The sequence below is a fragment of the Pelodiscus sinensis genome, chromosome 18 (assembly GCF_049634645.1).
Source record: "Pelodiscus sinensis isolate JC-2024 chromosome 18, ASM4963464v1, whole genome shotgun sequence".
Classification (NCBI taxonomy): domain Eukaryota; kingdom Metazoa; phylum Chordata; order Testudines; family Trionychidae; genus Pelodiscus; species Pelodiscus sinensis.
This window is the reverse complement of record NC_134728.1, coordinates 24,945,292-24,969,532: the sequence shown is the minus strand read 5'-3', so window position 1 is coordinate 24,969,532 and position 24,241 is coordinate 24,945,292. Positions and strand designations below refer to the sequence as shown.

Below are 24,241 nucleotides of genomic sequence, written 5' to 3'. Positions count from 1 at the left end.
GGTAATAAAAATCCTTTCCTAGAATCTGCTCTGGGGAGGGCAGGCGGTGCCTGCCTGCATTTTTCAGATCTATCCAGTTTATCTCCATTTACAGTGACCACATCACTCTCCTATCATTGCACAACTTAAATAAGGCCCATCGCATTCAGAGCCTCTCCGCCCCGTTCTTTTTCTAGATGCTACCTTAGTGAGATGGCTTGGCCAAGTGTGTTGAGAAGGCTGTTGCTGGGATGTTCTCGGGCTCCATTCTGTGTTGACAGTGCTTGCTACCTGATACTCTGCCCCAACAGCATGATGCTGGGGCAGCCGGATCTGTAGCGGTGAGGGTTAAGCCTGCTCCTGTGCCCCAGTCCGTCTGATCCTGCTGTCAGTTGTCAGGCTGTCTTCCCACCGATCCTGTGTGGGCCCTCAGGTTCTGACTGGGTCTGCCTGAAGTTTCACTTGTCCCATTCAGTCACTGCCTTTCTACTAGACCTTTTGCCTGAGGGGAACAAGCTGGTGGATCAGCTGTTCTTAACCTGAGGAGAATGTCCCATCTATGACGAACATCAGATCTGCACCCTGAAGTTCCTGGTACGAGCCCTAACTGTGGTGCAGCATATGAAGTCCTCCCCACGACACAGGTCCAGCTATAATCAGTAGGATTCCACTAAATTATCCAAGGCTGGTAGCGATGAGCTCCCAGTTGGCAGAAATGCCTACTGTCAGTCATGTTGGTGATTGTGGTGATGTGGGAATGTTACCTCCTCAACAGGCGGTGAGAACACCGTGGTTTTGAGTCAGAGCCTCCTTCATCTCGGGTTGCTGCTGCTTAGATTTGTCCTGTGGTGTAGTCGTCTCCGTGTCCTGTAATGATGCTGTTGTGTCTGCCCCAGAGCAAAGCTGGGATTTGGGCTGAGGATATTGGGGAGATTCCCAAACCTGAGCCATTCTTTTTAGGTGGCAAATCTGAGGAATTGTCCCAGATTGAGGTGTCATTAGCGGAGGTTTTGGAACAAATTGATAAACTTAACAGTAACAAGTCACTGGGACTGGATGGCATTCACCCAAGAGTTCTGAGAGAACTCAAATGCGAAATTGCGAAACTGTTAACTGTGGTTTGTAACCTATCCTTTAAATCAGCTTCTGTATCTAATGACTGGAAGACAGTTAGCATGATGCCAATATTTAAAAAGGGCTTTAGAGGTGATATTGGCAATTACAGGCGAGTAAGTCTAACGTCAGTACTGTGCGAATTAGTTAAAACTATAGTAAAGAATAAAATTGTCACACACATAGAAGAACGTAATTTGTTGGGGGAAAGTCAACATTATTTCTGTAAAGGGAAATCATGCCTTACTAATCTGCTAGAGTTCTTTGAGGGGGTCAACAAACGTGGACAAACGGGATCCAGTGGATATAGTGTACTTAGATTTCCAGAAAGCCTTTGACAAGGTCCCTCACCAAAAGCTCTTAAGTAAAGTAAGTTGTCATGGGATAAGAGGGAAGGTCCTTTCATGGATTGATAACTGGTTAAAAGACAGGAAACGAAGGGTAGGAATAAATGGTCAGTTTTCCGAATGGAGAGAGGTAACTAGTGGTGTCCCCCAAGGGTCTGTCCTGGGAACAATCCTATTCAACTTATTTATAAATGATCTCGAGAAAGGGATAAAAAGTGAGGTGACAAAATTTGCAGATGATACCAAACTGCTTAAGATAGTTAAGACCAAAAGCAGACTGTGAAGAGCTTCGAAAAGATCTCACCACACTAAGTGATTGGGCAACAAAATGGCAAATGAAATTTCACGTTGATAAATGTAAAGTAATGCACAGTGGAAACAATAATCCCAACTATACATACAATATGATGGGAACTAATTTTGCTACAAGTATTCGAGAGAGAGATTTTGGAGTCATTGTGGATAGTTCTCGGAAAACATCCACTCAAAGTGCAGCAGCAGTCAAAAAAGCAAACAATGTTAGGAATCATTAAAAAAGGGTTAGAGAATAAGACCGACAATATCGTGATGCCTCTATATAAAACCATGATACATCCACATCTTGAATACTGAGTACAGATGTGGTCGCCTCATCTCAAAAAAGGTATACTAGCATTGGAAAAGGTTCAGAAAAAGGGCAACAAAAATGATTAGGGGTTTGGAATGGGTCCCATATGAAGAGAGATTCAAAAGACTTGGACTTTTCATCTTAGAAAAGAGGAGACTAAAGGGGGATATGACAGAGGTCTATAAAATCATGACTGATGTGGAAACAGTGAATAAGGAAAAGTTATTTGCTTATTTCCACAATATAACAACTAGGGGTCACCAAATAAAATTATTAGGCAGCAGGTTTCAAACAAAAGGAAGTTTTTGTTCACTCAGCGCACAGTCAACCTCTGGACCTCCTTGCCAGAGGATGTGGTGAAGGCTAGGACTTGAACAGGGTTTAAAAAAGAGCTAGATAGATTCATGGAGATTAGGTCGATCAATGGCTAATAGCCAGGATGGGTAGGAATTATATCCCTAGCCCCTGTTTCTCTGGATATGGGTGATGGGAGGGATCACTTGAGGATTAGCGTTGGTCTGACCCAGTATGGCCGTTATTTTGTTCTTATGTTTCTGTGCAAACCAGATCCAAACTCTGTTCAGCTCATGTTGCAGTCGCAGTAGGGGTAGGTCCTAGACCCGGTGTAAGCCGGAACTGAGCCACGCTGCTGGCCAGCCTGCTAAAAAATTTACTGGCAAGGGCCGGGGGCGAATGCGTGTAGTCAATAGCATTAACCTATAAGCTTTTGCTTATCAATTAATTGGTTAATTGACTACGCTATTACATCCCTAGTGGAAATGATCCTCAGAGATTTAGTTTTTTGTACCTTTTTAAAGTATTTGCTCTCTGGTAGCTGCAGAGCAGTCCAATAACAGAGATTTCCTGTTGGGCTGTGGGGAGGGTTCCTTTTGGGAAGCAGGACAGACCTTGGAGTCACTGAAACTTCTCTCTAGTTCTGTAGGGAATAAGCCACAATTAGAACTCGGAAGGTTTTGTTTTGCTGGTTCCCGCCTTGTGCTTTTCCTGTGGCCTGTTGATCGCTGCCCAGGTGTTTGGTAGTCAGCCCTGTCTGGCTGGGGGAAGTCTAGGCAAATGTGGCGGTAGACAGTGTCTCCGGCAGGCTGAGCCAGCAGCTCTGCAGATGCATACACATGTGGAGACTGCACTTGGATACCTTGCATCATTTGGGGCGGCAGAGGCCAGGGTGATTCCTAGTCATAACGAGACTTGCTAGGAATCCTGGATTCCAGGCCAAGGAGGGGTGAGCAGAAGTGGCTTCTGTGAGCTATTTTGGGTGGAAATGGTTGCAGGGAAGAGCAAAAGGGTGTGCGACTAGTGTAAACCAAATAATATGATGGTTCTAAAAACCAAGCCCGTCAAGAAAAGAGGAACAGATTCTGAATACGTGGCAGTTCCACAGCCATGGAACGTTGGTAAAGTGGATTTGTTTGAACTGAACTACAGGTTGTATGCAGAGGAGCTGACAGACTTGCTGGGACCCTGGGCAAGGTGGGGATGAGGTCTCTCTGCTCCTGGGAGGGGTGGGGCCTCGTGTGGAAGGGACCGAGCTGGCGGCAGCCAGTCCACAGCACCACCCGGAGTGTGCCACGCTGTCCTTCCCCAGCCAGCCCTCAGAGTTGCCCAGAGTAAACCCCATGCCCGTGCCATTCCAATGGTGATTTAAAGGGCCGAGGGCCCTGGCCACCACCGTTCCTACACTAGTGATGGCAACCCTGGGTCCTTTGGGATCACCAAGCCCCAGGGCATCTTCAGATTGTTTGTTTGTTTGTTTATTTAGGAGACAAAAAACATTATTACTACTACTACTACTAGCGGGCTGCGTCCCGTGCTTGCTATGCTCGCCAACCACCCTTTCTCTGTCTGCTTTTGTGGCCCGAGAGCATGATGATATCATTCTGTTGCCCGCCAGGAAAAGCTTTTTCATATATAAAGAGAGATGATTATTTTTGTTTGTTCTCTTAAGAAAACTGCATCCCTAAAAAAGTAAAATGATTCTAAGACATGGTTACGCTTGGAAGTGGGAGGGAAATGTGACAAGTTCAGGAACTCCAAATAGTCTTAACTCTGTCCTGGAATACCACTGCTCTTTTATATTATCCATATCTGGCAGATAAGTGCCTGTGATTTAGGACAGCACTTTGACAAGGTTTTGACACACATAGCTGTGTATCTTTTGCCAATGAAACTGTCATTCGTTGTGTGCAACATTCATTTGGCTCTGTCTGGAAGAGGTAAGGTGCTAATGTGTCCCACTTGGTTTGGTGAGTGATATACTTGCAGTGATGGTTTGTGGTTAGTTGTGCTAGAGTGGATGGGATCAAAGTGGTTGGCTAAAGAAGCTGGGCTGTATAATGTACAACGTTAATTACCATCCCCTCCCCCCATGTAATACATGGATTCTCAAATCTGGGGGTGTCATGATCACACCTCTTTTTTTTTTTTTTTTGTGGCCAGACTAGAGGAGAAGAATCCCAAAATACTTTTCTGTTGTAAGTGGATGTTACTTTTCTGAGGTTACTGCATGTAAAGGCTGAGAAGCTCTTACAATGTGAGGAATAGCAATACTTGTAGAGGTGACAGAGATGGCAAGAGATGTGGCTTTTCAACTTCCTGCAAAATGATGGATGTACCTAGTATGTGCATGTATACTATTCAGTTAGAGAAAACCTTGATAAGATCTTCAGAGGGGTAGCCGAGTTAGGCTGTAACAGGAAAAACTTCAACAACAACAAATAGTCTAGTAGCACCTTAAAGATGAGAAAAAATGTAGACCTGGGCTACTTAACACGTGGGCTGCATGCGGTCCGCAGCCCATTTGTTTATGGCCCCCGGGTGGGAGCCAGAACAAAAAAGTCAATATTATGGTCTTCTATTGATGTGCGTTTTAGTAGTTAAATTCCTGGATTATCATTGCTCATTAAAAGTGCTGTTGTATGGGTAGAAATCAGGTAAATATTGCATTTTATTAATATCAGCACAACTGATTTAAATGGGGCCTGCGTGTTGTGTAGTCTTGCCTTAATCTTTGTATTCATGCCCGTCAATATGAAATAAGTTGTTTTCACATATTTGCATGTTCATGCCACTTAAGTTGCGGCCCTTGGCATGTGCTGTGAGTATCATTGTGGGCCCCCCCCCCAAGGGTTTCCAAAGTTGAGTAGCCCTGATGTAAATGGTATCATGAGCTTTCATAGGCACAACCTACCTCTTCAGATGACAGGAGTGTTAGAAGTCCAGATCCAAGAATAAATAAGGGGAGGAGGGGGGAAGGAAAAAGAGATACAGTGAGTAGATAGTTCAAATAGTTACAAGAGGCTGATAAGAACCATTAGCACCTTCATTGTTTGTTTGGTTGATTGTCATTAAGATGTGGAAGATGATGTGCGAGCCAGCTGATATCCTGGTTCATACCATTTACATGTGAATGAAGTTAAGTTTCAACCCTTCTCTATGTATTTGGCTTGTGGAATTGGTCTGAATGGAGATCCATTAATGAGTGTCCAGGAAGATTAAAGTGTTCTCCAACTGGTTTTTGTGTATTGCCTTTTTGCATATCTGATTTGTGTCCATTAATTCTTTCCCATAGTAGAGACTGTCCAGTTTGGCCAATATACATTGCATTGCTGGCATTTGATGGCATAGAGCACATTAGTAGATGTGCAGGTAAATGAGCTTCTGATTTGGTGGCTAGGTCCGATGATGAAATCGCTGGTGTAGGTGTGTGGGCAGAGTTGGCACCGGGGCTCATTGCAGGGGTGGGTTCCTGGATGATTATGATGGAGGTGTGTTGCATGGTTACTTGATTTTGACTTTGTTTGGGAGGCTTTTAGTGTGCATGTTTAGGGTAGGCGCTGAGATGTTAGTATAGCAGTCTTGGGGCGGGACTGAGAACTGGAGGAGAAAAAGACTGTGGTCCAGTAGGAATTGCATGTCGTGGGCAATTGGTGCATAGGATGGTATGTCTGTGTAGCAGAAGTGTGTAGCTTTCAGACCAGTATGGTCTGTGTCATACGTTTTGGCAGCAATTTGGGAGCCAACTTAAGGCTCGTTCACAGTAATTTGCCCCTGCATTTCCATCCAAACAAAAATAAACTTCAGCCTTACTTTGCTTTCACGTTTAAAAACTGTCTGTGAAGTTTCCTCTCCCTTAAATTATAGATTTCAACTTGAACACAGCAGCTTAACTAAATTGGATGGGGAGGTGGGGTGGTTTGAGAGTTTCCGGAGAATTTTCCTCTCCAGGAGTGTAATATGTAGTCAGTGACACCTTGGTGTATGCGTTTGATCTGCCTGGATTTTGATGGATGTATCAAACTGTGTCCAGTTCATAACTTCCTTGAACCTCTTCCATACTGTCAGTTTATGTGCAGGCTTGTTATAGTTCACAGCTGCTGAATGAGCTCAACGTAGTGTGAACAGCCAGAGTGTATAGACTCAGTGACGTTCTCAAAGTGTAGAAAGTGTTGTCCTCACTATGACATGTCCAGAGCTAACCCACCAGACTTCACAGCAATAGCCAAAGGCACCATCCTGGTAGATCTTAGCCAAATAGGGATGTAATGGTGTAGTCAATTAACTGGTAAGCAAAAGCTTATAGGTTAATGCTATAGACTATACTCAGTCCCTCCCAACCTCCGCCAGTAAATTTTTTTAGCAGGCTGGCCAGTAGCCCGGCTCAGTCCTGGCTCACACCCGGTCTGGGACCTACCTGTGCTGCAGCTCTGCATTTAAAGTGTATTAGGAGCCAGCTGGGCTCAGTTCCCACTCATGCTGGGTCCAGGAGCTCAGACCCCTCCTGGACAGGGACTGCTGCCAACCTGTGCTGCTGCCTCTGTATCAGAGGCAGCAGCACGGGGCAACAGGCAGCTGGTCCATAAGGGGAGCTGGTTTTTAAACTGTTTTTTAAACTAGCCCCTGTATGGAGGATTTGGTAGATTTCAATCCAGTAAAAAGGGATTCCACCACCACAGCAGGCGTGTTGCGTCTCCTAGTGGACAAACCACGGGCTGAACGAGTCCCGGAGAATGACATGCCCTCTCAGCCCCTTGGAGGCAGGCCTGAGGCGCACTGCTGGGGTAAGAGGAAGCATGCACTGAGCCGCTGGGCTGGCTGTGCAAGGGGCACTGTAGCCTCCTTCAGTATTAACATGGCGAGTCAGAATAAGAACAAAAGGAAAGGAGTTAAAATGGAGGGACCAAATGCTCCCTGTGCCAAAGTTAGAGCAGGAGTTAATGCAGCCATTGTTGGGAGGAGTCACCCCCCCCCCCCCCCCCCCCCCCGGCCACATCTGCAGGCTGTGGAGCAGCAGTGGAGTTGCTCTGAGTCTGCTCCTGGTGGGTGCTGGGCGAGGCCCACATGCTCTGCCGGGCACTGTGCTGGTAGAGTCCCCAGGCCCACCTCACCATGTGGAGAAGTAGGAGAGAATAACATCTCTGGGTGCCAGTGTCTGTGAAACACACACTGCTGCTGCTGCGCCCATGCCGCCATTCCTGCTGCAGCCCTGGCTCCTTGTCCTTCCACAGAACGGAGCAGGCGACAATGAACGGGGCCTTCCCCTCCCTGCCCTCCACCTTACCCAAGCAACTGCAGTTTGGGCTTTCAAAGGAGGGGCCAGCTCCTTTGTCTAACCCCAGCAGCACGCAACGGCTGCTAACGTCTCCCAGGCGCTTGGATACTGATAGTCACATGGTCTGTGCCCTCCCCGATGTCTTCTCTAGAGCCTAAAGGAGCCTAGGTGATTTTCAACAACCGTAGTGCCAGTGGGCACGTGCCTCTCAAACACCTTGAGCGGGGTGGTGGTAAAGGACTGACCAACAGCCGGTGGGGCCGGAGCTTCTGGGCAGCCCGGGAGGCCTAGTGCCTACAGCAGGGATCTTCTCTCTCTCTCCCCCCCGCCCCTTCACTAGCAGCAGTGGGGGAAGCAGAGCAATGTGGTCCCAGGTCACTGCTCTTCTGGTCATGTTGCTGGTGGGAAGTGGAGCAACATGGTGGGGGGAGCAGAGCAAGTTGGGACTGCGTGGCTCTGCTTCTGCCACCTCTGCCAGGGAGTGGGCGGGGCCCGGATCCCTGACACGGATGTGAGGCCACCCAGCTAGTTCCACTGGGCTGTCCAGTGGCTCTGCTCTCCCTCTCCTCTCTTCCCCCCCTTCCTGGTTACTGGTGGTACTGTGCCCTGGGCTGCATTGGTTGGGGGGGAAACGTGAGGAGTCCAGGGTGGAGGGGAGTTGTCCTGGCCCTTCCCCAGGGTGGGAGAGGGTCAAGTAGCAAGTGTCCCCACCTCTGTGTCCATCCTCACCAGTCACCCTGATGGTGCCAATGAAAAGTGCAAGCCACAAGGTTCCCTTGCTGCACAAGCCTAGGGATACCATGTATCTGTAGGGCACTTGTAGTGCTTGACAGCTGGCCTTTTACTAATGACTCTGCCAGATGCTCTGTGGTAAATCACAGCCAGTTCTGCAGAAGGGGAAGCTGAGGTGAAGTGATATGGCTGAGGTCATGCAGGAATCTCTGGCAGTCTGGAGAATTCAACCTCTCAAGTCCTAGGCCAGTGACTTACGACTGGGTCGTGTTCTCCTCTCCCCGGTCTCACCTTCCTGGGTGTGTTGGAGAACTTAGTGACCCCACAGCTACATGTTCATTCTTCTCATTCCCTTTTCCTTCCTCTTTTCCCACAGTCGATATTCGCGAAATCCAAGAGATTCGTCCAGGAAATAATTCCCGAGATTTTGACCGATACCAGGAGGATCCGTCTTTCCGACCGGACCCGTCTCACTGCTTCGTTGTCCTCTATGGAATGGAGTTCAGGCTGAAAACTCTCAGCCTGCAAGGTGGGCGGTCCCCTCCGTTAGCTTTGGATTTGCATGGTTATTTCGATTGTACACTCTTAAAATATTAAGTTCTGGCCGTTTGCCAGTGCAATATTAAAGTCTTGATCCTTAAATATTAAATGAAGAGAATGAGCGTGTTTGAATGTGACTAACTTGAAATATTCCTTTCACTTCTCTTATTGCTAGATAACTGGAGACGGTTGCACCAGCTTTACTTAAGATCAGTTCCAAAGTGTAGACATTTTCATTTTGGTTTAAGGGTGGCTTGTGGCTTGTTTCAGGTTGGGTTAAGTGAGTTAGGAACAGCTTTAAACTGAAACAGAGACAAGCTGCTTTGGTACTGATTTCACTGTCTGGGATTATAAACCAATGTAAGTTCAATCAATGCACCTTTCTCCTGTAGACAAACCTTAGTGAGCAGCCTTCTGCATATGCATGACAACTGAGTCTTTTACACAATGATTGTCAGAACGCACAGGGGGAGAGATGTTATTTTTCTAGCTTCAAAGAGGATACAGCAAACAATGGGGAAGTTAAAAAGAAATCTGCGTACATTCTAAAAATAGCTCTCGCTTGTGTCTCCAGAGCAGCTTCAGTGTTGCTCCTTGAAAACAAACAGGCACCAAAAAGCCCCAGGAGCTCACCCACGAGGTGGCGTTGAACGCTGAGTATGGTGGTGAATAGGAGCCATCCAGTCAGATATACTGAGAGAGTTGTGGGTCAGAGCGTCCTCGTGAGATCTCCATTAGGCAATGGAGGGGTTGACAGGGACTGTCCATGTGGTGAAGTATAGGCCCTTGGCCCAGCTGGATCCACTTCCTGCTGCCATCCTGCAGCTGTGCCGGGCTTCCTCTATGGGTGGCAGGGGCCGAGCGCCCGTTTCGTTCCTTTATGGGCCTTGTTCTTTATTTTCACAGCCACATCCGAGGACGAAGTCAACATGTGGATCAAAGGGTTGAACTGGCTGGTGATGGATACTCTCAATGCTCCCACTCCCCTGCAAATCGAAAGGTAACGGCAAGCCTCAGGGAGGCCAGCGGCACCAAGACGGGCACAGGGAAGGCAGCCACTCTGCTGGCGTAGCCCTCACAGTTCTGCTCAGGCACCTGGTGCTGAACTTGGCAGCAGTGCCTTTGCTTTATTCCCATTTGTCCTTGGAGCCTTTTTCTACCAATGCACGTCTAGCTCCTCCTCCCTTTTTCTTGAGCTCCAAATGCTATGGTCGGCCCCAGGACAGCTGACTGTCTGGCAGCATCCCTGCACCCCCACACTGCTCTGCCAAGGCATCCGAATCCTCTCCCGCAGCAACGCCTCTTCCAGGCGCGCTTTTGTGCTGAGGCCTCTCAGCAAACCTGTGGTTTGTGTTGGAGCATCTAGGAGTAACGAGCCACTTAGGCTATGTCTACACTGCACACTTATTTCAAAATAACTCGTGTTATTTTGAAATGACAAGAGTGCATGTCTACATGGCAAGCCCATTATTTCAGAATAATTTCAAAATAACGGGCCTCTTACTCCAACTTCTGTAGCTATGCAATTAATGTAGCTGAAGTGGCGTAGCTTAACTCGACTTTAGCCTGCAGTGTAGACGTGCCCCTAGAGCCTACCTCATTCCACTTGTGAACCACATGCAGTTTGAGCTGAGGGCTCCTTGAGTGAAAGATCTCACGGGATTGATTTGTTGTGATATGTGAGCCTCCTCTCGCTCCATGATCAGAATCAGCCTGATCCTACCTGCCAGTAGGAGTTCTGGGTGCATGAAAATTCAGAGTATATAGTCTTCAGTAGGAAACTAACCTGCTTCACAGAGGTACAGCTGGGCATTCTGCTGTGGGACGGGGCACCAAAGGGAGCGGAGGACACTCCAGTGCCTGGCAGTGTTAAGCCTGGAGAGTATTATGTTTGATACTGAGCAATCAAGATGTATGGGGAGTACAACGGCTGAATGTCCGTATTGTGTGTTTCCCTTTAGATGGCTCCGGAAACAATTCTACTCACTGGATCGCAACCGAGAAGACAGGTAAAGAGGGAGGAGCTCTTATTTCCATGGGTGTGTGTTTGGAAAAGTGGGACCCATTTTATGTGGTGCTGAAGCCTCAGAAATTCTAGAGGTCTCCGGCATCCCTCCCTGGTCACCACCTGTGATGTGCACTTAGAAACCAAACCTATTCTGATGGCGTCAGAACACCTCCTGCTGGTGCTGCCCTCCTTGCAAAGATCAGAACAAAGGGCTACGCAAACGTTTAGTTTGTGCAAAGCTAGGGTGTCAGTCTACCTGCCGTGCACTAACTGTCTGTGTGGATCTTGCTGGCAGCGCGTTAATAGCGCCTAACTGAGCCTTCATCAACCTGTTGTGGCATGGGACTGGATCAAAGCTCGCTAAGAAGCTATCTGCCCATCAGCAGCGTCCCCAGGTACCATTAGCTGCAAGCCAGGCTAGTGTGGGGTAGATAAGTCCTAGTGTGCACAGACAAGTCCTAGGACACAGGCACAACTCTTACTTGGGTGAGCACTCCTGCTGAAGTCCACGGGGCTTGCTGATGTGAGAGAAACTTGCTCATCTGAGCTAGGCCTGTAGAATCAGATTCCTAAGTTGTGGTGTTGGCAGCATATAGGCTTAGTGTATTGGTGTTTCCCTCTGACACTTAACAGGGCTTTGTTAGTCGTAGCCAAAGTCTAGAGCACAATCTGGGTGGGCTTTAAGGAGGTGTTATATACCCCACTTTCATGGTTATTTGATACACTCCATTTAAACAGTTTCGGTTTTCGAATGACCTATTCTCTATGGTTAGGAATGCAAAACACCAGGACATTGGGCCTTCTGGGGACCAGCTAGGGAAAATGAGCCATTGAGTCCCAATTTATGCTCATATAACCGCACCCCGGGAGGAAATATACAGCGATGACAACCTAATTGGTGCTGAAACACTTTATTTTTGTTACTCTCTCCGCTTCCCTCCTCCTCCACAACTCCTCGATTCTCACCCACCTGTCCTGTCTTTTAGACTGCGAGCTCTTTGGGGCCCCAGCTGTATCACTGACACCGTGTATGCTGGCCCAGTCTAGCTGAGGTCTCACAGTGGGTCTCCCTTTCCATGAAGTGAGAGGTCTGGGCACCCTGTAAGCCCTGCCGGGATTTCAGTGATGTGTCAACCTTTGCCTGAAAGTGAATTTCACCCAGTGAGAGGAGTTTTGTCCTCCGAATGCTGCCGTTGCTGACATGAGTTTAAACAGGCCAGGCGTTCTCCTCCCGTCTTTGGGCACCGTTCACTGCCTCCTGCCTGCAGTTCTCCTTAGTGTTGTTAACAGAGCACGTTAACCTTTTGCTATTGATTTTTTTTAAGTGCCTTTCCCCTAGAGATATGAAACATTCAGCCATTACCACTGAGAGGAGGGGACATGGTGGAAGGCAGTGGGGGCATTGCTCAGACAGCAATGTGTGTTCTCTGACTTCAGTAAGAAACCTGCTGGACTCTCCGCCCCGTTTATTTATCTAGCCATTAGTGCCACGCTTATTGCCATGGCGACTGAGCACCTGATGGGATTAAATATTCCAAAGGCACTCCTGGTGGCTGTTCTGCTGATGGTGTTTTATTGAGGGAAGGCTGCCAAGACCCACGTTCCATCCTGTGGCTTGTCACTCTAATCCCTGTGGGAAGGCACTACCACGCTCACGGTACGATAGCCCCGGAACGTCTCTCCCTGGCTTTGCTCCGTGGTGTTCGTGGCATGGAGCTGTGCTGGAGAAGTCACGGGGGGGGAGAGGGGAAGTTATGTGATGGTGGGTGTCCTGGGTCGTTTTCACGGAAGGCCTCGAATAGCAGGAAAGCAGTGGTGTGAGCAGGTCTTTTGGGGTCATCTGTCATCCTCTGACGTTTCCCATCCTCTGCTGATCTTGGCCATGCCAAGGGAGTACCTGCCACCTCTGTCATCACTGCCCACTCTTCCCTCCTGCAAACTGTGCACCTCTTTGTCAGCTGTCACTCGTCCTAATCCAGCGCTTGCTCTGGGGAGAAACTGGCCTCTGAGCTCAACAGCCCGGGTGTGATTGAAGCTGGCCAGGATACAGGGCAGAGTGTACATGAGAGAGGCTAGGGAGTGTTTCATGTTGCGTATTGCCAGGTGGACTGTCTGCGTCGTGGTATGCTGTGAGGATTGCCTCCTGCCTCTCTGAGGTGTGGAGAGGTGATTAATGCTTGTGCAGCAGAGGAACACAAGTGTGGCCTTCAGTGTATTCCAGCAGCACTAATGAACTTAATGGGCCTCTGTAATTGTTACTTGGTTTTTAAATATTTTAAAACTGTTTTCTTGCTTCCACTGCTCTGTGTGGCTGTGTCTAAACTACATGGCTCCATCGATGGAGCCATGTAGATGAGGGTTGTAGGCAAAGGGAAATGAAGCCGCAATTTAAATAATCGCGGCTTCATTTACATTTACATGGCTGCCGCGCTGAGCCGACAAACAGCTGATCAGCTGTTTGTCAGCTCAGCGCGTTAGTCTGGACACTCCCGCGCCGACCTGAAAGCCCTTTATCGACCTCCCCGTTATGCCTCGTAGGATGAGGTTTACCGGGAAGGTCGATAAAGGGCTTTCATGTCGGCAGGGGAGCGTCCAGACTAGCGCGCTGAGCCCACAAACAGCTGATCAGCTGTTTGTCAGCTCAGCGCGGCAGCCATGTAAATTTAAATGAAGCCGCGATTATTTAAATCGCGGCTTCATTTCCCTTTGCCAAACAAACAAATCTACATTGCTCTGTCGACGGAGCCATGTAGTTTAGACGGGGGGAGGACTGAACGATGCTACTGACTGGCTTATTTAAGTCCTTGTTAAAGTGAGGCCTAATCGGCTTTCTCCTCGTAGCCTGAGCCTGGTACTAATTGGCTACCTGGCTCAGGCCTCCGAATCTAAACACCAGCTATACCCTTTGCATGTGTGGCTGGGCCTTTGTGTGTGAAAATAGGATGCTCGGGTGCTCAGCAGTTCAGTCTGCACCTGTTTTGCATTTGCAAAAATGGAGATAGAGATTTGGAGGCTAGATGAAAGACAAATGAAAACACGTCCTTTAGTTCAGTGGAACCAGCCATGCGCACCTCTGCTTTAGAGAGTATCAGATTAAATGTGGCATAACATTTAGATTTTGTTCTTACACGTAAGTGAGTGCACATGGGGGTGTGCACACATACCAGACTCCTCCCTCCAAACAGAAAACACCCAAACAGAACCTGAATTATTGTGTCTCCTCCTTTAAATATATATTCTTTCCGTGGCATTGGAAATAAAGTGAAGAAAAGAAACTTTCTCCTGCCATGTTTGCCATTGGCATTGGGCAAGTCACTAGAGCCTTCAAGTGAAACTGACTAAAAGCAAAAGGTGAAAGTAACTGTAAGTTGCAGTTCTATAAACCAGAGCTCTCTGGTCCAGCAAAATCCGTGGTCCAGCAGGACCATGGGTGTTCCAGGATCAGAGTCCTAGCGTGATGCGTGTTTTGGGGGATCCTGCATGTGGCCCAGCTGGGCTGTGGAGGGGAGATGGGAAGCCCAGCGCATGGTTCAGCTGGGCTGCAGGGAGAGGGGAAGCGGGAACCAGAAAGGCCAGCACTCAGCCCTACTAGGCTGAGAGGGAGTTTGTGGGGCAGGAAGCCCAGCCTGGGACCCACCTGGGCTGCCGGGGGAGCCGGGAAGCCTGGTAGAGCAGCAGGGCAAGGGGTGAGGCTGGAGGCGGGCAGAAATGACCTCCTCTGGTCCGGCAAAATCCCTCATCCAGGACCGTCTCCTTTTGCTGTCCAAGTGGTGCGAGGTGCAAAACGTTAAGCCAAGAGCATAAAGGGCGAAAGTAAATGAGATTTTAGTTCCTTCTGTTTTATAACAATCTAAATGCCTTTGGTAAAACGGTTGCCGTGACTCTGGGGAGTTAAAATATGGGGTGAAATCCTGGCCCCAGAGGGGAGCTGTAACATTGGTTTCAATGGAGCTGGGATTTCATCCATGCTTTTGCACGTGGAAATGGCTTCTCTCAAAGGAGCAGAGAGCGGTGGCTTTAAAATAATGGTCCTTAAAAAATCAGCAACAACAAACCGTCCGTGGAAGCTGGATGACATCCCCATCGCCGCCACTTTCTAGAGACCCCGTCCTTCAGTTGAGAATAAACGCCAGATGTGCAGCTTAGATACGCGCAGCTAGGCCCGTAGGCTTCTGTGGGGCTGCTCGCAGGTGTGTAACGAACAGCACATGCAGGACCTAGTTTTATCTTACCCATTACAAAGATAGCTTCCCCAATTATCACCTCTAATATCATTAACTCACAGACATTTACCTCCTCCTAACCCCATCCCCTTTCTGTTCTGAAATGTGATTTGTCCTTTTCATACGTGCTCATTTTTTTTAAATTGTATCCTTTGGTATATATGGTTGTGCCAATTTTCTTCCACTATTTGATCTGAGGAAGTGGGTCTGGCCCACGAAAGCTCATCACCTAATAAACCATCTTGTTAGTCTTTAAAGTGCTACATTGTCCTGTTTTTTGTTTCAGCTACACTAGACTAACACGGCTACATTTCTGTCACTAGTTTTATACTGACACTTCTGAAACCAGTTGTGTGTATTCGACCCCCTGCCCGCCGCCCTCCGTTGCAGGTGCAGTAGGACAAAACCCCTGACTCGTGCCCATGGGAAGGTTTGTGTGCATCCCACAAATATAGACGCATGCAGTGGCTGTTCAGGGATTGATTGGTCATTGGTTTGGGAGGGTGTTAGAGGTTTTTTCCTGAATACGCTCCCCAAAACAACGTTCCACCTGTGGTTATAAAAAATTGTTCACTGTTTGGAATGAAACAGATGGAATTTGGGGTGGGTGTTTAAAGCTTTGTGCAGATTACATTTGCGTGTAAAAACCTGAAACCTGAAAAAACTTTAAAAACTCTGGTTGGGCTATTGTCCATGCATGGAGATTTAAAATAATAAAAAGGCACCATCCAAGGCTCTGGGCACTTTCACATAATTAATAACCCAATGCATAAAATTCATATCTAAGCTGTTTCCTCCTGCCAGAGGCAATGAGGGGAAAGCTGAGCACCTCCCGCTTTGTGGTTTAGTTTGGGCCTTGTTTCCTCTGAGAGCATTTGTGGCAAAGCTGCCAGCCCTTCCCCCTCCCCGAGGCCTGTGCTGCAAACCCACCTTCCTCTGTTGTCGCTGCTCCTGTTACTGTTCCATTGGAACCCTGTCGTCTCAATAAACACGAAGAGGCAGCAGAACGCTGCATTGAACCAGTGAATCGTAAACTCTGTGTTTACGACACCTCCCCTCTTGGTGGTCCCCTTGCCCGTCAGTCTTGTCTTTCCTCTTGCGTTCCCTCCCATGTTGCAAGGCAGGAACCTGGCAGACACAGGGCTCATCGACTGAGGAAATAATAAATGGGCAATTACTGGGTTCCATTTCCTGGCCTAACCGCTGGAGCCTGAGACTCAAACTACAGGCCCTTAAGATTGGCCGTCTGGGAGCTGCATCTCCGGGGTTTTAACTGGCTGAAATCAATCCTTTCCTGATATACTGTTAAGGGACTCTCGGCAGCCCCCTCCCTGGTGAGTAGAACAGCTTCTCTGCCGGCAAGTCCTCATCTGAAACCGACGTGCTTGGGCTTTGTGAGTCAGCACTTGGGTGATCATAAATCTGCAAGGGTTGTTAGCTGGGGGGTTCCCCTCTGGATGTCAGTCTGTGGGAGCGGTTGTGCATGGAGCCTGTATGGGCACTGCAGCTGGGTGACAAAGCAGTGAGCAGGGCAGACTGAATATCACGTTTCCATCTCCAGAGCTGGTATATATGCTCACGTTTTTTCTGCCTCACTCCCATGCTCTCTCTGCCTCCACTGTCCCTCACCCGCTCCACAGACCTGCAAAAGAAAGTGTGTGATATAGATGGGCTGGGCAGGAGACTGTGGGTGGCTGCTTTCCACTGTGTCTGAAATAAGTGCCAGAAGCCAGCTGTAATCAGTGTGGCCCCCCTCATTACCTTTGTGAGCAGAAGGGGTCAAAGGCCCTTCGATCCACATCTTGGAGGAACAGGGAGTGCTGGTCCTATGTCATCACTTCCCCCCCTTTCCTTGGGGCCTGCAGCAGCCCTTCTGCGAGGCTGGGGTATGAGGAAGTCCTTAGTATGGACTTTGGGGCACATCCCTTCCTCCAACCTGTTGCTGCTCTTCCCCCTCCTATCCCTGCTGAAGGCAAGTGCAGGATTAGTCACTGGGAATGTATCCTGGCATGGAGCTGTTGGAGGGCAAGGGAGGGATGGGCAGTCAGTGAGGAAGCAGGGATCGTACCGACCTCTTGTTGATCTGGCTGGGAGATGAGTTTTCACCTCTCTGTGTTCAGGGGGAATAATGCAAATGAAACCCCCTGAACTTCCCCACCCCCTGCACAGGCATTTCCCAGCACAAGGTGTGATGTGGGCCTGCAATTGTCATGTGAGAGCTGTGAGGCTCTTGCTGATGTAGGAGTCGCTCTCGAGTCCCCGTGGCTGCGGGAGGTGGGTGGGCAGGGGCCAGCCATGACTTCCAGCCCCCAGGGTTAAGGCCTGTTTGGCTGTCTGTAGGCGGGCTCAGACTTCTGCCTCGTTTCCCGGCAGAGGTGAAAGTGAGCGGGTGCACCCTGGCGCGTGGCTCCAGCAAGGGCTGGCTGAGCTGCAGCAGAAGCCAGCAGGGAGCTATTGAAAGAGCTGGCAGGGACCTGGGTTGCAATAGGACAGTACCCGTAAGAAACGTTAAGTTACTTTCACCGCTTGTTTCCTGGAGCTGTTTGCTTTTGCTCCCAGGGAGCTCACCTAGGCTGCTTGCACGAGGAGCTGAGAACGATGTCCGTGTGAGAGCACCAAGTCCACGTGTGAGCTAGTGACTAATGGCTAGTACTCGGGGCAGGGGAGTGAGGTTGAGAAGTACCTAGGACAGTCTTTGCCCTGTCTGTGGAACACCCCTGTCCTGTGGGCCAAGACTGATTCTTGCCTGAGCTCTGGGAAGGGCCTGCTTGGGGACTTGGCATGTGGCATAGGCATGAGGGCAGGCTCTCAGTTGCCATGAATCAGAACCGGCTGGGGCGGGGTTCATGCTGCACGTGCAGTGTCTCTGGTCCTCCCTCTCTGAGCTCCTTGCGAGTCTCTGGCTGTGCAGCAGGCCCTTGCAGCCGGGAGAAGTTTCTGCCAAGTTCTCCCTTGGCAGGGTTCACGGAGGAGGTGTGGTGTGTGTGTGTGGGGGGGGGGGGTATGGAAAGCGAACACACACAGATCGTCTGTTTCTCGTGCATGCATCATGGGAAATGAGAGGAGGGGCTGGAAACAAGCAGACTGTGCCAGGAAGAGCAAATATTTAAAGTTCTGTGATGAGCGTGTTTCTGCCTCTGACTGGCAGGTTTCAAATCTTATCTCTCTCCAAGGAAGAGAGCTGCCTGGCCCAGTGCCTGTGGCACGGTAATTGGAGAAACTTCCGTCTTTCCCACGTAGGTGTATTTATTGTCTAGGAAAATGAGGGTGCGAGAGCTCTGGCCAGAGTCCGACGTGATAGGAGTTGGACGCTGAAAACTGCCCCAGTACAGCTCTGCCACCGCCATCCCATAGCACCTCCTGCTGCCCTGCCCCACAGTGCTCCACTGACGCATCTCACTAGTGGCCACAGCACCTCCGGGGCTAGTGGCCTAATCACTTGTCTCTGCCTTTGAAGCTTCATCTTCAAGGGCTGTGTCCTCCTTGCTAGCCAGTCCTGGGCCCCACAAACCCAGGCCTGCCCCTCAATCCTGACCCGTTCAACCCCAGACTCTCCCAGCCCTTTGCTCGCCTTAGAAATGCAGTGGTGGCTTGTTGGCAGATAGAGCCAGATCCCTCTGGACGCCAGAACCAGGTTCGTGTCCCCATGTGAGCTGCAACGCTGGTTCCTAGAGGCGAAGGCTAATGCAATAGCCTGGTGTGCCACTGCGACCCAGGGATAGGATTCACACACAGCCTCCCCATCCCACGTGCCCACCTCTCTCAAAGCCGCCAGCCTCCCGTCTGGCAGGCGCAGGGCTAGAGCTCACAATTGAATGTGCAAAAGGCACATCAGGTATTGGTGCTAATGAGGGGCGACTGGTCCCGTCCCACCTTCCTTGTAGTCTGTCCTGGGATCTGACGGCTTCCGGTCCTGCCTGTATGTGTCACAGCTGCTTCCTGCCACCTTCCCCCTCAGGTGTCCTGCTGGTGGCTGGCGTGGCCCTGTCTCCTGGAGCGGGGCTGCCACCAGCCAGTGCTGAGAGGGCTGTGAGGCTGGTGCAGGAAGCTCTGCAGGGGAGGACCCTCCCCGACTCGGGATGTGGTCCAGCGCGGAGCCGTGACCAGGGCTCGCCAGGCACAGGGTAGGCAGGCCATGGAAGAGAACCTTGCCTTGCTCAACAGTGACCCCTGTGGGCAATGTAAGGATCTGCATCTACAGTCTCCAGGATTAGACCTTGGCCACAGTACAGAGCCTGGAAGCTGGAGAGCTGCGAAACACAGGGGATCCCCCAACTGGAGCCAAGGGCCCTCTGCTCCCTGCAGAGAGGATGGCAGGGAAGGGAAAAGCAGCTGACAAATAAATGGCGGATGATGACACAGGAACAGTTTCCCTAGTTCCCCCCAATTCCACTCCCCCCCCACCACCCATGGTTCCTCTATTGTGATTCGTTTCCTTTGGCTGATCCCAAAATAGGAGTCGCATGTGGCGTTGATCCAGCTACTGTGCATGCTCCATCCTCCAGTGTTTGGCATTGCAGTCCCTTCCTTGGCCGCCCCCGCACGCTGACCTCCTGGGGCCCTGCGGCTGTGCGGCGGGCGTGCAGACCTGCCTGCCTTCTCTCTGCATTGCACGGTGTCCTGTAGAGCTCCAGGAGACACGTGCCTTCCCCAGCTTTCCAGAGGAGGCTGTGTTTGTGCCAGTACTAGGGATGTAGAATTCCATTTAATTGGTTAACCAATTAAAGGGGGAATGCTCCACCCCCGTGGTGGTGGGCAGGGGAATCTGCCAGGCCCATGCGGGGCTGCTGCTTCTGGCCCCACATGAACTAGGAGCCAGGAGCCCCATGAGGGGGCCTGGCAGAGCTGGAGCAGCCCTCCGCCCTCAGCTGGCCGCTCCTGGGTACCGGTGAACTGTTACCCAGTAAGCATCACCGGTTAAGGGTGATGCTTACCAAGTAACAGGCTACCTGTTCACATCCTTAGCTTAATTTGTGCCAGGGCTATGTCCCGGCACCTCTGGGCTTGCTGCATCAGTTGTGAAAGGTAAAAAATTGCTTTAGCTGCTTCACCTATTTGCAGAAACCCCCGCACCTCTTTCTTTGCAAATCAAACACTGGCCGGAGGGCTAACCTCTTCCTGGCGGGGGAGGTAATGTTGTTGTTCCAGCTTTCTGGGTGACTCCCTGTCACTAGCTCTGCAGTTTATTTGGCTGCTGAAAGGAGGTGGGTGAAGAGGTCTGGGGCCATGTGTTAGCAGTCTCATTGCTTAGCAGTCTCATCACACTCAGCAGTAAAACGATACCAGACTGTGCTCTGGCAATTCCCGCTTGTGGTGTTCACGATGCCTGCTTGTGCCATCTCTCTCTCCTCTAGGGTTGCCATCCAGCCTAGTTTCTCCCCTGTTGGGGATCTCCTAGATTTCGTTGGGAGGTTTGATTCATTGCTCGGCAGCGACTCTGCCTCACTCGAAGGACTAACGCTGATAGTGGCTATTGTGCTTCTTTTTGGCCGAGGCATATTGGTTGTTCCTGGAGTTATAGGCCCAGCCTTGCAAGCCCTTTCCTGTGCAGGACTTACATTGACCTTAGCCAGGAGCATTGTGCATGGCTGGCTTGCTGATGCCTCACCAGCTGTTGGTACAGGCTCTGGGCTCGTAGGACCAAGCTATCCCAACCTGTTTCCCTAGGCTGGGTCCTCCATCCGTCAGCCAGTCTAATTAGTGTGTTAGGCCCTGGGCCACTGTCCCATTGGAGTTGGAAGCCCTGGTAATCGGCCTACTGAAGCCACTATAGCAGGCATGTCCAAAGTCCGGCCCGCGGGCCAATTGCGGCCCGTGTTCCGGTTTAATACGGCCCCACAGGTAATTTGGCAATATCTATCTTTTATGGCCCCCAACGAATCCATATGTATTGAGATGAATACATTGTAAAATCTCAGTTAATGTCAGTTGGTCTAAATCAGTTATAAATATATTTGGACACAACATGTATACTTGGTGTTATGTTCCTGTTCATATTTTTTGAACTTAAAAGTTGACAGACAATCTTTATTACCAATAATATGTAATGTACTTTACAATGTTCCTGACATATATTTCAGCTTCTTGGATTTTTTTTTCATCTGGCCTTCAGATATGAAAGGCAGAGTGATTTAACACCTGTTTAGATTTGTCATCCATGTGATGAAATGAAAAGTATGCTGTTTGCAATAAACTTTGCATAAAATAGTTAATTTGCATTTAATTTTAATGGTTCAAAGAATGTCAGGCAAAATGGTCGGCCCTCACGCATGTTCACTTCATAAAATCTGGCCCTCTTTGAAAAAAGTTTGGACACCCCTGCACTATAACCTGCCCTTCTATACTATTCCCCTGATAGCCCCATGGGGATGAAATTCAGTAGTGTAAGGTTATGCGCTTAGGGGCTGCCAACAAGAATTTTTACTATAACCTTGGGAATTATCAACTGAAAACAACAGCAGGAGAAAGACCGGAGTGTGTTTGGTCAGTCGCAGGATGATTGTGACCCACCTGTGTGTTACGACAGTGGAAAAGGCTAATGCAGTCCTGCGGCGTATCGGGATATTCTCCAGCGGACAGAGGGAAGCAGTAATACAACGCACTGGTGAGCCCTTGTTTGGAAAGCTGCGTGCAGTCTGGTCTCCCATATTTAGGAAAGATGAATTGGTATTGGACAGAGAAGGGCTACTAGGAAGATCAGAAGATTGGTGAACCTACCATATGAGAGGAGTCTTCAATAGCTTGGCTTGTTCAGCCTAACCAAATGAAGGAAGCAGGGACATATGATTGTTCTCAGGGATTTTTTAAATTAAAGGCCAATACTGGCACAAGAACAAATGGCTTTAACCCGGCCATCAACAAATTTAGGCTGGTAATTAGATGAAAGTTTCTAACCATCAGAGGAGTGAAGTTCTGGAACAGCCTTCCAAGGGGAGTAGTGGGGGCAAAAAAACTGGACTCGAGCGGCCGTATCAGGTCAAACGAAAGGTCCATCTAACCCAGTGGTCAGATTGCTAATCCCATGATTGCTATTAGCAAATCTCTCCGATGCAAGAGAGGAGACACAATTCAAGGAGGGCTGTGAATTATGGTAGAGGATTATTTTCCACGAGGAGTAACAGTAGTTCGAATTAGCCTAATTCGAACTACCTACTCTGTGCCGCGTGTAGCCACGGGCACGGAGTCCACACTAATGGGGATTTAAAAATGGCGGCGCCCAGCAAGATGCAAATGAAGCCCAGGATATTTAAATCCCGGGCTTCATTTGCAACTTCAAATGCCTACATTAACCACCCTAGTTCGAACTAGGGTGGTAGTGTAGACATACCCTTGATGGTTTGAATTTGAGTAAACGTTGGCTTCTCTGGAACTTGAAGCCTTTAAAATAAGGTGTGAGGACTTCTGGCCCTGGGCCTTTTACAGGGATGAGTGGGGTTCTGTGGCACGTGATGCGCAGGAGGTGCGACTGGATGATTGTGATGGTCTCTTCTGGCTTTCAAGTCTATGAGCAGCAACAGGTAATTCACCTCTAGGGACCAGTGCAATTCCTGTAATGCCCCCATCAATGACAATTAGCCAGAATGGTTAGGAATGGTGTCTCTAGCCTCTGTTTGTCAGAAGCTGGCAGTGGGCAACAGGGAAGGGATCACTTGATGATCCCCTGTTCTGTTCACTCTCTCTGGGGACATCTGGCATTGGCCACAGTCGGAAGACAGGACACAGGACTCACTGTGGCTGTTGTTATATTCTTATGTTCCTGTGATGGACAAGGAAGGGAGTACTGGCCAGCACCTGGTGGCTAGGGGGTTAAACTCAGGTAGCTACAAGGGTCTTGGCAGGGTGCCAGAAGAACCAATGGGGAAACTGTGCTTTAATTTGAATTGTATAAAATACCTTGCTTGCTTTCTTTGTGTGGGAGAGTTAAGCCAAGATCTGAGAGACACAGGATAATTTAAAACCAGGCAGGACTACCACGCCCCCTAGGAATTCGGGGCATGGGAGTGGGCTGAACCAGGAAGGGATCATGAGTAAATAAAGGGGAAAAATGTGTCTCTAGATGTGATCAGGGTATTTTTTTATTTTATTTTTGGTTGTGTGATTTAAACCTCTCTGTGAATCCATGCCTTTTCTCCCCCATTCACTATTTAAGTTACTGCCCAAAGGATATGGTTCTTGTGTTTTTGATTTGTTCTTTCCTTGTTGCTCTATAACCTCTAGCAACCAAGTATGCTTTCTCCAGTCTCTCTTCTGTTTTGTTAATAAAAATCACTTTGTAAGGTGTTGATTTGATTCCTGGAAAGTAACAGGGGTCTGTGTGTGTATTTGTCTGCTTGAGACTGTGCGGTTAGCTACCAGAGACAGCAGCTTGGTTTTCTCCTTTCTTTTTCTCAAGCTCTTTGGAGCAAAGGAGCGTGGGGTACCCCGGGGGAGGCGTTCAAGTGTTCCTCCTTGGTTTTTTAGGTAAATCACTTGATGGAGGCAGCTTTTGTTTTTTCTCAGAGCCAGGGCATCAGTGACTCTGGGAGTTTATTGAAGCAGAGCCTAGAGGCAAAGATATCTAGTGTCTTTGCGGGCCCCCGCCTTCCTCACTCCGAGTGCCAGAGTGGGATCAGCCCTGACAGTTCCATACCTTGTTTCCAGCTTCAGGTGCTCACAGCATGGGCATCAAAGCTTGTATGGCTCAGGTCTCCTCTTTAACCTGTCCTGAGGACTGTTCCTGGCTTTCTGCTGGGCAGGGCTGGATGCCCATCTGTTCTGTGCTTCATGCCAGCTTTTGGGGTATTTGGGGTGATTATTTCTTGTTTCCAGTGAAAATGTTCTGCTCTATGGCAGAGCACTGAGATTTGGGGGTTGGGCTCATCCGCCCATTAAAGCAGAGTTTCTAATTGTGTGTGTTGCTCTCCTTCCTCTGCTGAGCTAGGATTTCAGCGAAGGATTTGAAAAACATGCTGTCCCAGGTCAACTACCGAGTCCCAAACATGCGGTTCCTGCGGGAGAGATTGACGGTGAGTGCTCGGCCGTTACTCTGACGGGTCACAAGCTCTCTCCCCAAAGATCCAAAGACCAGTGGGTAACAAGGCGATAAAGGGCCGTTCTCTGGAGTCTGGACCCCCGGCAGGGTTT

The 24,241-nt window shown here is 49.3% G+C and overlaps 1 protein-coding gene across 7 annotated transcripts in view; it reads left to right on the top strand.

The window, feature by feature from the left end:
* PLCG1 (phospholipase C gamma 1) overlaps window positions 1-24,241 on the top strand; it is a 101,118-nt gene that overhangs the window by 34,636 nt on the left and 42,241 nt on the right. For 6 of the 7 annotated variants that reach the window (XM_075901320.1, XM_075901319.1, XM_075901323.1 and 3 more), the window contains 4 exons: window positions 8,724-8,876; window positions 9,794-9,887; window positions 10,849-10,896; window positions 24,039-24,123. In XM_075901320.1, the coding sequence (XP_075757435.1) occupies window positions 8,724-8,876; window positions 9,794-9,887; window positions 10,849-10,896; window positions 24,039-24,123 (380 nt within the window). The remainder of the gene's footprint in view (window positions 1-8,723; window positions 8,877-9,793; window positions 9,888-10,848; window positions 10,897-24,038; window positions 24,124-24,241) is intronic. The other variant, XM_075901324.1, reaches the window with a different exon arrangement.